This window comes from Sinocyclocheilus anshuiensis, unplaced genomic scaffold (assembly GCF_001515605.1).
Source record: "Sinocyclocheilus anshuiensis isolate Anshui unplaced genomic scaffold, SAMN03320099.WGS_v1.1 scaffold48, whole genome shotgun sequence".
NCBI lineage: Eukaryota > Metazoa > Chordata > Actinopteri > Cypriniformes > Cyprinidae > Sinocyclocheilus > Sinocyclocheilus anshuiensis.
In genome coordinates, this window is record NW_015554124.1 from 1,046,723 (window position 1) to 1,058,752 (window position 12,030).

The following is a 12,030-nucleotide window of genomic DNA, read 5'->3' on the forward strand; positions in this document are numbered from 1 at the left end:
AAGTGTGTAATCTGATTGTCATGGGATATATTCTTGTAATTTATATAGCCTACTTTGTCTTATATGACTGACAAAATAAAAAAGCCTGTTGATTGAGCAAAGAGAATAATTTTAATAAAAGTATAACCAACAGGATTCATATTTGCACTGTAGTAAATAAACCATAAAGTGCAACATTTGTTTGAAGTCTTCTCAACTTTACGGATCTGATTGAACAAATCAGCTTTTGAGTCATTAGAGTCATGAACTGAGCTACACAGCTCGTGCTTTATGTTATTAATTCACTAAAAGAAATCGACTCATAAGAGTTGTTTGTGCTCTCCATATTATTCTGGAAGACTTGTGTAAATCTTGGCAATATTCTGACAGAAATAACAGTTATCATGTTAAACTGAGCTGCTGAAAAGCCACTTTGTCTTATTTCATTTTTTTCCCATTGCAAGTGTTTAAAATCTATACTTGAAATAAACGTGTTTAATTAGTTTGACAAGTCAGTTTGCTTTGCTTTTATATAAATCAAGAACGATTTGAAAACAAGCTGTTTGTTGGTTATAATTTTTCTTTGGGTTTATGTGTTTATTCTTTTTACATTCAAATATTATTGCATTTATTTTCATTGTTTCTTCATCTTTCTATATAATAATGAGATCATTTTCAGCCAAACACTGTCTGCAGATAAATAGGTGCCTATAATGCACACATGTTCAAAGAAACTTGTTGAAATTAGTTTCACTTTCAAACAAATTGACGGGATATCTTTTCCAATTGATACATAATCTTCAGATTATCATGATATTGATTTATTGTATGTTTTGATGAATTCATAAAGCACAATTTTACTTTTTATTTCTCATGTACAGTCAGCACATTATACACAAGACATAAGCTCCTAAAGACAGAGCAAAATAAATTAATGACATTAATGAACCCTATTCAAGCGTGCAGTGACAGTAGAAAACGTGGCATGATGGAAATCATTTTGTTCATCCAAAAATACACTAACAGTTAAAAATTTGTAATAATTTGGAATGTTCAAAATGTTTTTGAAAGATGTCTCTTCTGCTCACCAAGACTGCATTGATTTGATCAAAAATAAATGCAAAAAATCAGCGTATTAGAACAATTTCTGAAGGATCATGTGACACTGAAGACTGGAGTAATGATGCTGAAAATTCAGCTTTGATCACAGGAATAAATTACATTTTACATTATATTCACAGAAAACAGTTATTTTGAATTCTAATAAAATTTCTCAATTTTTACTGTATTTTTGTCATGGTGAGCATAAGAAACATTTGACCGTTGCACATGAAAACAACCTTCTCTCTTAAAAGGTACTTCACAGCGATGCCATAGAAGAACCATTTTTGGTTCCACAAAGAACCATTCAGTCAAAGGTTCTTATAAAAATACCTTTTTATAATCTGAAGAACCTTCTTTCGCCACAAAGAACCTTTTTGTGAAACAGAAAGGTTAAAGGTTCTTTATGGAACCATTTAGACAAAAAGGCTCTTCTACGGCATCGTGAAGCACCTTTATTTTTAAGAGTGTTCTCACTGCGACGATTTCTTACAATGTTTTTTAATATGAGTAATGAGATTGGTTAGCTGCGAGAAACTCCTCCCGCATGAAGGGCAGTGATACGGCTTCTCTCCCGTGTGAACTCGCTCGTGAACCTTCAGCGATCCAGACTGAGTGAAGCTCTTGTCACAGTGCGAGCACTTGTAGGGTTTTTCTCCGGTGTGAATCCTCTGGTGCTCCTTCAGTCGTTTGGCTGTGGTGAAGGTCTTGCCGCACTCAAAGCACACGTGATCTCTCTCACCGCTGTGTCTTTTCTGGTGCTCTTTAAAATTGCCCGGCCATACAAAACTCTTTCCGCACAAAGAGCACACATACGGCCTCTCATTCGTGTGAACCTTCAGGTGGTTTTTCAGGATGGATGATGACGTAAAACCTTCTCCGCAGTGAACGCAATTAAAAGGCTTCACCCCAGAATGAGAGTGCAGGTGATTATTGAGACTGTGCGCCCATTTAAAGGCCTTTCCGCAGTGTTGGCATTTGAAAGGCTTCTCTCCGGTGTGAACTCTTATGTGATCCTTGAGGCCCTTTTTACACGTTAAACCCTTTCCGCACTGAGGGCAGATGAACGGCTTCTCCCTGGAGTGGATTCTTACGTGAACCTTGAGGTTGTTTTTGAAGGTGAAGCTCTTTCCGCACTGATGGCAGGTGTATGGTTTCTCTCCGGTGTGAATCCGCAGGTGATACTTCAGGCTCTCTTTACGTGTGAAACTCTTCCCGCAGTGATGGCAGCTGAAAGGTTTCTCTCCCGTGTGAATTCGTAAGTGTTCCTTAAGGCTGTCTCTCCGCGTGAAACTCTTTCCGCACTGAAGACACATGAAGGAGTTTTTGGCTTCGGTTCTTTGAGTTTTCTTCTCAGTCGCTGAACAGGTTTCTTCAGTTAGGAAAGCATCCTGATTCTGATGTTTCTCCTCCACCTCATCCAGTTCTTCACTTTCTTCTTTTATGCATGTCAAGTCTGCAAAGAACACACACAGACGTACACACAAAGTCAATGAAATAAACTAAATGATATTTGATATGCTAGAATTAAATTCTATCATGCTCATTCAATGCCATCCAATTACTATACAAGGGTAAAATAATGTAAATGTATTTTATGCAACATTAAGCAACATTCTCAGAACGTTCTGGCAAGGTTCTCTTAAGGTTATGAATATTCTTTCAGCAAGGTTAATAGAATGTTCTCAAAATGTTACCACAAAATTATTATTCATTCATTGTTCTTGGACAGTTTAAGTGGAACGTTCATTTAACGTTTTTTAAATGTTACTACTTGTTTCAGAACATTCAGGGAACATTCAAAAACAACATTTCCATAATGTCTGCATGCTCCCTTCACGTTCGTATAACCAAGAAAAAAAAACACTTTTAAAACATTTCTAAAAAATTCAGAGAACATTCAGAAATAACTTGCAAAACATTCTTAGAACATATTTTTGTCAGTTAGGGAGTTATTTGGTTCTCAAAACATTAGCACAGAATTGTTATTATACATCATTCATGGAACATTTTATTTATGAAACGTTTTAGTTGGACGTTCATTTAACATTTTTTTTGAAAATGTTACTACTTGTTTCAGAACATTCAGAGAACATTCAAAAGTAACGTTCCCATAATGTTTACAAAATTCTAAAATGGAATGTTCACATAAAAATTAAAACAACGTTTTTAAAACATTTTAAAGGGGTCATATGACGCGATTTCAATTTTTCCTTTCTCCTTTTGGCCAATCACAATGCACTGGATAGCTGGCCAACGATGAGCTTTGTAAAAATCGACGCGTTTCAGAAAGGCGGGGCATAGAGGAGAAACAATAATGTACAGTATGTGGAAAATAATGTGTTTTTTGAACCTTAAACCGCATAAACACATTTCATTACACCAAATACACAAAATAATGTTCTTTTTAGCAGCATCATATGAGCCCTTTAAATATAGGAGATTTTGACTGTTTTGATAACTTAACGGAAAAACATTCTTATAATGTATATGATTTTCTAAACACAGCCACCAAATTTCAACTGAAGATTTGTTTTATTAATATTCCTCAGCAATAATAATCGATCAAGAATGGACACCAACCTGTTTGTTCCTCAGTATCTTCATGTTTCATTCTGGATGGTTCTGGATCACTCGTGTCTTCAATCTCCTCTTCAACAAACTCTGTCTTTACCATAGTATACATGATTGTACATATATTTCACTTGTTACACCTGGAGTTTGTTCCTCTCTTGTAGGATGATATAATAGTAGCTTCAGCTGTGAATGGCCCAAAGAAGTAGTTCTGTCCTAGAAGTCAAAAATAATAAGTTAGTATTTGTTTTTATGCTAATTAATTTGGTTGTAGTTTCTCTTTTCCTTTGCATTTAAGAGCATACCTTGACTCAAAGCCAAATAATTAATAATATAAATGCAATTACATGCAAATATTTTAACACAACAAATGCAAAATCCCAGTGATACTATTGCCAGTCATCATTATGATGCTGATGCTGATGATTATGTTCCAGTGACAACAGTGAACACAGTGTAGTTCCACACAAATCATAATAAATAAAACTGCATAATGCATAAATTAATCTCGTGACATATAATTAATGCAGTTTAAACAGCTGACACTGAGAGCTCAGGTGTTATCATTTTGACACAAAAATGACAGACGTAGCCAACATGCACAGAAAATGTCAGTTTAAATTTGTTTTACCTTTTGTAGTATCTGTTCTCTATCTCGTCCCCCCTCCCGTTTTTGTGTATTTAATGTTTTTGTTATTAAAACTCACATCGTGCGATTTCATATTGCTGCCTCAAACGCGCTCATCACTGTCGCGAACACCTTCCGTACTGCGCATGATTTTTTGATACATGCGCTTTAACAATGTATGGAGCTCACATATTCCCCGAATTGTCTTAAAATTATTAATATATGGTTGTACTGTAAAAATGTCTCCGATAGGACAAAAACGTCCCGAGGTTTCAATGCGTCTCAATGGGGTTCAGCAGCATCCAGCGCCCCCTGGAGGGCAACAGGCGAAGTAGCATCTGCTGCGGCAGACGCATTACGGTAGATGTTTACGACAGTTGGAGCGCGTTTGCGGCAGCATCATGGCAGCGTACGGTGGGAGTTTTGAGAGCGCAAACAGCATTAAATCTAGAAAAGAGGCCAAAAGGGAAGAAAGAGAGCTCGTTTTACAACAGGTAAAACAAATAAACACTTTAAACTAATATTCAGTCAGAATAAGAGTCGAAGACCTACCAGAATAAGAAGCGAATGCTGTATTTGACAGCTTTGTTTACATTCAAATTTCATGAATATACAGCTTGATTACGAATTTATGTCTTTATTGTGTCATTTTTGTGTTTCGAAATGTCCTAAAGCGTGTTTTGAACTTCTTTATATGTCGTTTGTCAATATTTGTTGTTTATTTCGATGTATTTGTATAAAAGTAATATAACGTTATTGTCCTTGCGATCGTTATTAAAATAAATAACACTAGCTTTCATATCCTGTTATAAAATGCAGTGTTATATTAGCATTAAATCGACCAAATACGTGTCCAAAATACCAATTGTTTTAGAAACAAAATTACTCTATACGATATAGTATATATCAATTATGTTATATAAATTGTGAGTGAACGCTGTTTACAATGCATCAGTTAAAATGCTGATGTATCATTGCATTTTATAACAGAATATGAAATGTCATTTATTGTAGGAAAGAAATGTATTCTTTAAATAAATGATTCTTCCTCATTTGTTTTGAGAAAGAAAGCCTGGCTCACTTTTCAAGCTCCCTTTTTACAGTAAGAGAAATATTTCATTATGAATTGACATTCTCTAAAAAGTTATGTCCAGTGTAATGCTATGATATAATTGAATCATACTGAAGGAGATGCTCTTAAAATTGGAAGTAATCATAATTCATTTCACTCAATATTCAAATCATACCCAAAACACAAGTTTGTTCTCTTCCGTTGTAAAAACTCTCAGTATTTTTTGGACCAGACATATTTCTGTTAATTGGCGAAGTAGTGACACTCATCATCTCAGTAATGTATAGCCAGTCATCAGCTGATTAATCTGCCTGGTCACTCACTGCTAGTTAGTTCTGACCCTGTCAGTCTTGGTTACTTCTACAGCTGAACTGACATTCAACTACCTTCAGGTGGCGCTAACAGTCCACAAAACAAGATTTATCCTAGGACAAAACTTTTAGCTGATGAACATGGTGATGTGCAAATGTGGTTGTGATTAATTAATAATTAATGTTTGCAATTTATATAGAATGTGACCTATTATGTAGAAGGTACAAATTAGAGGAAAGGCTTTGAGTATTGTGAAACAAACATTTTTTCCTCCCTTTTCCTCCTTTGTACAGTAAATTCTCATGATCTCTGATTTAAATAAGTGCCATGACCTTCAAATATGTTTTAATTTTTGGCTGAACTGTTCCTATAATCTGGTATTGAAGAATTGTAAATGATGATATGCATCAGCATCACCATGAAATAAATAAATAAATAAATAATGTAAAATAAATTAAAGCTAAATAGAAATATGAAAAAAAACAATATAAACGACAAGCACATAAAAAACTACAAAAACTATATATATATAAAAAGAAAAGTTCATTTAAAAATGGTATAAAATTAAAGTTATGTAGAAACATTTAAAAGACAATAAAAATGACACAAGCACATATCAAAAAAATGTTTTTCTAAAATTAAATGAAAAATGTGAAATATAAAATGAAAGCTAAATAGAAATATTAAAAAAGAATAAAAATAACATAAGAACAAAATTACAAGGAATTGAACTAAAATGTAAATGAAAGTTAAAAAGTAAAAAATAAATAAATGTTAATTTAAAGATGTTATAAATACTATAATAGAATATAAATAATAAATACTTTTAAAATATATGATGTGAAACAGTGATACAAATCTCAAACATTAGTATGATGCATTGTTAGATGAACTCACTTTAATCCCGTAAGGTCATCTCAGAAATAAACATGCTTATGATGTTGTATTTTTAGCAAATATAGAAGGTCATTCTGGTTGGGTTTACAAATAGAAAATTCAAATACTGCAGAAATAATGCAAGTAGTTTGCTATTCCAACCGTAATCACTGATGTGTCCAGATCTCGGTACACATACTGTGTCTGTTATCTCTCTGCCAGCTGTGTTGGGTTTTCTCTGTGCACACATTTACCTTAGTCTGACTTAACCCTGACAAACCTTTATCACCTCAGTGCACAAACAGATGCAGCAGACAAATATGTAATTAGGGAATTTAAACAGCCTGTAATACTCATCTGCTTTCAGAAATCACCACTTCTCCTGCTGCTTTATCTCTCTGTAGGCTAAAGAGAAGTATGAGAAAGAGGAGAGGAGGAAGGCCGAGAGGAAGGCCAGGGGTGAGGATACATGGATGCTTCCGGATGTTGACCTGCGACTGCAGCAGATAGGCCAGGTCAGAGGTCAAACTGCAGCGTGAGCCTCGATACAGACGACAAGAAACACAAATAAATGTGCATGTGTTTATTGAAGATGAATCATAATGTAACTTATCTCTTCTGCTCAACAAGGCTGCATTTATTTGATAAAAATACCATAAAAACAGTAATATTTTGAAATATTATTACAATTTAAAATAGCTATTGTTTATTTGAATATATTGTAAATTGTAATTTTTTTCGGTGATGCAAAGCTGAATTTTCAGCTTCATTACTCCAGTCTTCAGTGTCACATGATCCTTCAGAAATCCTACTGTAGAAATTAAAATGCTATGAAAGCTAGTTCATGTTATCTTTAACAAGATGTGGTGCACCCCGCCTTGGGTCTTTCATCCCTCTTCACACTGGATTTGCATTTTGTGCTTGTTTTTTGCACACAGGAGCATACAGTGAAAAACAAGAAAAAGAAAAAAGAGAAGAAAGCAAAAAAGAGTAAGAAAGAGAAGAAGAAGAAAGCCAAGAAAGAGACAAAAGACGAGGAAGATGCATCTTGTGACAACTCTGAAGTATGTACCTGGGTGTTTTGGGTTTTATTTTATTGGGTTTTCACATTACGTTTAGCCCTTTTAATCACATTAAAGGAATAGTTCACCCAAATGTGAAAATTTGCTGAAATATTACCCAACATCAGGCCATCCAAGATGTAGATGAGTTTATTTCTTCATCAGATTTGGAGAAATTTAGCATTTTCACTTGCTCAGCAATGGATCCTCTGCAGTGAATGGGTGCCGTCAGAATGAGAGTCCAAACAGCTGATAAAAACGTCATAATAATCCACAAGTAATCCACAGCACTCCAGTCCATCAGTTAATATCTGGAGAAGACAAAAGAAACAAATCCATCATTAAAACATTTTAACTTCAAACCGTTGCTTCTGGCCAAAACCCATAATAATGCTTCATCCAGCTTTTGTCTTCTCAAGATGTTAACTGATGATTACTTGTGGATTATTGTGATGTTTTTATCAGCTGTTTGGACTCTCATTCTGGCGGCACCCATTCACTGCAGAGCATCCATTGCTGAGCAAATGGGTGAACCATTCATTTAAGTGCCAATCTTTGTTTCTTTTCAGGACTCAGAGGACGAGTGGGTGGATGCCCCGGCTCCGTCAGGGTGCGGAGACAAGGCATGGAAGGCGGAGCATGACGCCACGCCCACTGTCAGCTCAGCCAGTGCTAACAGAGTAAGATCCTACTCTAGTGTTGCTGAGTGAGTTTTGTTGGTTATCTGAAATGGGCCCCAGTATTAGATCAAGAATCTCTCTCTCCCAATATCCCCAAAATCTCAGTAATATTATTTCGCTCTCAGTGAGAACAGATTTATACTTACTAATACCTGACATGCATAAGTCTGTTTTGTGTTCTCCAGAATTAATAGAGGCAGTTTGTCATACAGCAGTTTAATGTGATCCGATTACTCTCCTTGCTGTGGTCCGTAATCACAGTCTTCAGAAAGACATTGAGACTATGAGAGAGCGAGAGAGTGTGTGTGTGTGTGTGTGTGTGTGTGTGTGTGTGTGTGTGTGTGTGTGTGTGTGTCAGAGTGGGTGATTGTTTTCCTACACAGTAAAGCCACTTGTGGAAACTTCAATACTGTTATTAGTTGAACTGAAGAGCTCTCTCTGAGCCGTGAGGGCATTCACACTGACATCCATTTTCAAAGCCACCAGAAGTCATTCATTTTCAGCGAGGGCTGATGCCATGTGTGTGCTTCTAGCAATGTGACGAAGATGCGAAAGGTTCAACTTTGCACGAATGGGCCGAGATGCACACAAATGTTTTCTGTCCTTCAGAATAGTTCTTTATTGCTTGTGGGTCAAAATAGAATGACATCTTTTTTTTTTACCAGCGATGCCTCTCATTTATGACCAGATTTTCCAAAACGCCCACTACGATGAAGAATATTCTTGTTATTTGTAGCATCTGTCTGTTTGACTATTCCTAGAGAGACGAATGGATGACCTTTGACTTCCTGGCGATGAAGACGACCTCTCTGGCAGAGAGACGAGCGCAGAAAGAAGCAGAGAAAGAGGCGGAAAGACAGAAAGCAGAGTCTATCGAACAGGTGAGCGATGTTTGTGTCTCCAAACAACATGAAGGTTCATGAAGACGGCAGTGCCATTTGTAATTGGTGTTAAAGCAGTCTGTTCTAATCTGTGAAATTAAAAGATGTTCTTCTCAGTTTAATGACACAGCCGTGCATCTTAAAAAAAATTCTGCTGATTACAAAAAAGGAATAATATTTCCTAATGAGCATGCTGCTTTCAAAAATATCAATAAAAATCTATCACACATGAAGAATTTTCATATTTTATCCCAATAACAAAAGCAGTCAAATGTAAATAGTTTTGATTTTAACAGATTGGACGTTAAACATATATATTTTCTAACGTTTTAACATGTTTTTCACCTTGAAAATAGCCTTGAATGCTGGTATAGCATTAAAATAAACAAGCAAAGAGTTTGTGAAACTGAACTGCTATTATTAACACATAATTGACCTATTTTAGCATAATGTGCATCTCTGCAGAAATTGCTTTTGTGAGCGTCGGCAGTTTGTGTAGCGAATGCTTGCAATGAACAATACATATTTAATTGGTTTATATTTCATGTGCAGAATGCTGAGAAATACCTCCGTTCAGTACCGGTTGAAAGTTTGTGTCATAATTTATATTATTTTCATTTTATTATCTTCTCCTTGATGCAAACAGCTGTTAAACTTGGGTTCTGACCATGCAACCAAGTGTTAAAATAAGCACTTTTGTAGTGTATGTTTTTGTGTTTATCATGTGTGTGTCTCTCTTTCTCTCAGGCTGGTCTTCTCAGGTTAGAGTTGAACCCTTACTGGAAGGACGGAGGAAGTGGTCTGCCCCAGGAGGACACCTCCAGTACTGCAGTTAAAAAAGGTAAATGCCGAAACCAAGTGTGATGATCCGACACGGCCAGACTCCAAAAGATTATCTTTGTCTCAGCCGCTGTAGGCGATACAGTTTGCGTGAAATCCTGTAAAAAAAAAAAAAAGAAAGATTTTTCGAAAATTATTGGAGTACATTTTACACAAAACTACTTTCTTGGTCTCTCTGCTTCAAAATTTCATGTTTAATTCATTGTTACTTGTCGCTCTTGTAGTATTTGTGAAATTTACTAGCAATTTCTGAGTGAAAATTGTTTACATCAATGTAAACAGTGTAGAGCAGTTCAACATTGTCCTTTGGCATTTTTTTGTGTTATTATTCTTCACATCCTTCATTTTTATGAAGTCAGTTGATTAGACATCATTTTAGATTATTAAAATTTAATTAAACCATTTGAAACGGAATTACTTTTTGTTAACTCTTTCCCCGCCACTGACGAGTTATCTCGTCTTTTACAAGAAAACGCTTCCCCGCCAAAGACGAGTTTTTACGGCTTTCCGTTGTAAACAGATGCATATGAAAAAAATAATGCGATCATCAGCAATTGCATAATGTTACGAGTAAAATGTTGATCCAGGAAGTGGTATATGTCTGTGCAAGCTTTGGAGGTGTTGATGGAAGCGATTTACTGGATTTATGCTTTGATAATCGTACTGAATATTATCCAGATATAGTTTTTGATAAAAATGTGATTTTCTCACCTTTTTGCTCAAAATTATGCATTTTTATGAAACGTACCTATATTCAAGTGTTGATAAAAAAAAGAATGCTTTAAGCTAGAATAAAACAGATTTTTTTTGTTTAAAAGTAGAGGCTCTGATCTTTATTTTGGTGTATTGCATATTCAAATATTCATACAGCAAAATATACTGGAGGCCATCACATTTTAGTGAAAATAATCAAAATCGCTGGCAGTGGCTGGCAACTTTTTTCAAAAATGCTGGCAGGGAAAGAGTTAATTGTATACCTTGTTTAATTTATTCTGAGATCGCCATGAAATAGCCTTGATGCTGAGTTAAAAAGTGGATAAAATAAATAAATTAGAAACGGAATCTATTGCAGATTATTATTATTACTTTAAAAAGTTTAAATTCTATTCTGTAAAATGGTAAATTGTCCTATATATTATATACTATTTAGTATTTGTAATAATATAATAATAATAACATATTTCACAGTGTTCTAGCATTTCACAATGCTTTTTACCTTTGCAGAAACTGCATTTGTGAGCAGGTTGCATTGCCTTGCGTCTTTCGCAAAGTGTCCACAGACATTTGTGTTGCAAACACTTGCAATGAACAACAATTTTTGTCTCCTGTTGATTTATATTTCATGTGCAGAATGTTGAGAATGTATTCAGGTCTCTGTAATGTCAGATCAAATTAACATGGGCCATAAAACCCATCTTCTCTCAGAGTTGTGTAAAATGTCATGTTATTCACTCCTAAATGTAAAAAAAGACAAATTAGCATTTACATGTTGGTCAAATAACCTTCTAAAAAGCTAAATTGGCTGTTTGTGGCAAAAATGAGCTGCAATTTTAACCAGACTTTATGCAAAAGTTGGACTATGTGGAACTATTAATTTTGTAACCCAAGCTCTTGTAGAGAGAGTTTAAAGCCAATGAGCTGCTCTCGTCCTTTTTCATTTTTCATGATTCATTCGATGCATTTTCTCTTTGTCATTTAAATATACTGTTTCACTTGTCACATGGTTAGGATGAGGAGTTAAAATGGCATTTGGCATTGACGTTGAGCTGACAGCGCAGCTCTTATCTGAGCTCTGTACAGGCCGAGCGGGAAGTGTTTATTTGACAGATGTTTTACACTGATTTCTCTCTGTCTCAGCTGGAGTGGTGAATGATGGAGGGGTGAGCTGGCTCAGGAAGTCATATCAGAGGATGAAAGAGCAGGCCGACAGAGAACAGCGCAGTCTGGAGAGCGTGGTGGCGGAGAGATACGGGGTGAACACACACACACACACACACACACACACACACACACACACAGAGCAGCG

The 12,030-nt window shown here is 35.5% G+C and overlaps 2 protein-coding genes across 2 annotated transcripts in view; one reads left to right on the forward strand and one right to left on the reverse strand.

Moving 5' to 3' along the window:
* Positions 1 to 1,553: 1,553 nt before the first annotated feature.
* LOC107670077 (gastrula zinc finger protein XlCGF8.2DB) lies at positions 1,554 to 4,523 on the reverse strand. The gene is made up of 3 exons (XM_016462556.1): positions 4,286 to 4,523; positions 3,664 to 3,870; positions 1,554 to 2,536 (listed from the first exon to the last, which is right to left on the reverse strand). The coding sequence occupies exons 2-3, from the start codon at positions 3,764 to 3,766 to the stop codon at positions 1,554 to 1,556; spliced, it is 1,086 nt and encodes a 361-aa protein (XP_016318042.1). The 5' UTR covers positions 3,767 to 3,870; positions 4,286 to 4,523.
* Positions 4,524 to 4,605: 82 nt separating this feature from the next.
* Positions 4,606 to 12,030, forward strand: part of LOC107670086 (CWF19-like protein 2) — a 30,886-nt gene continuing 23,461 nt past the window's right edge. Inside the window, exons 1-7 of the mRNA XM_016462566.1 lie at positions 4,606 to 4,776; positions 6,947 to 7,057; positions 7,481 to 7,606; positions 8,173 to 8,283; positions 9,045 to 9,164; positions 9,912 to 10,005; positions 11,862 to 11,977. Of these exons, the coding sequence (XP_016318052.1) occupies positions 4,684 to 4,776; positions 6,947 to 7,057; positions 7,481 to 7,606; positions 8,173 to 8,283; positions 9,045 to 9,164; positions 9,912 to 10,005; positions 11,862 to 11,977 (771 nt within the window). The 5' untranslated portion in view covers positions 4,606 to 4,683. The remainder of the gene's footprint in view (positions 4,777 to 6,946; positions 7,058 to 7,480; positions 7,607 to 8,172; positions 8,284 to 9,044; positions 9,165 to 9,911; positions 10,006 to 11,861; positions 11,978 to 12,030) is intronic.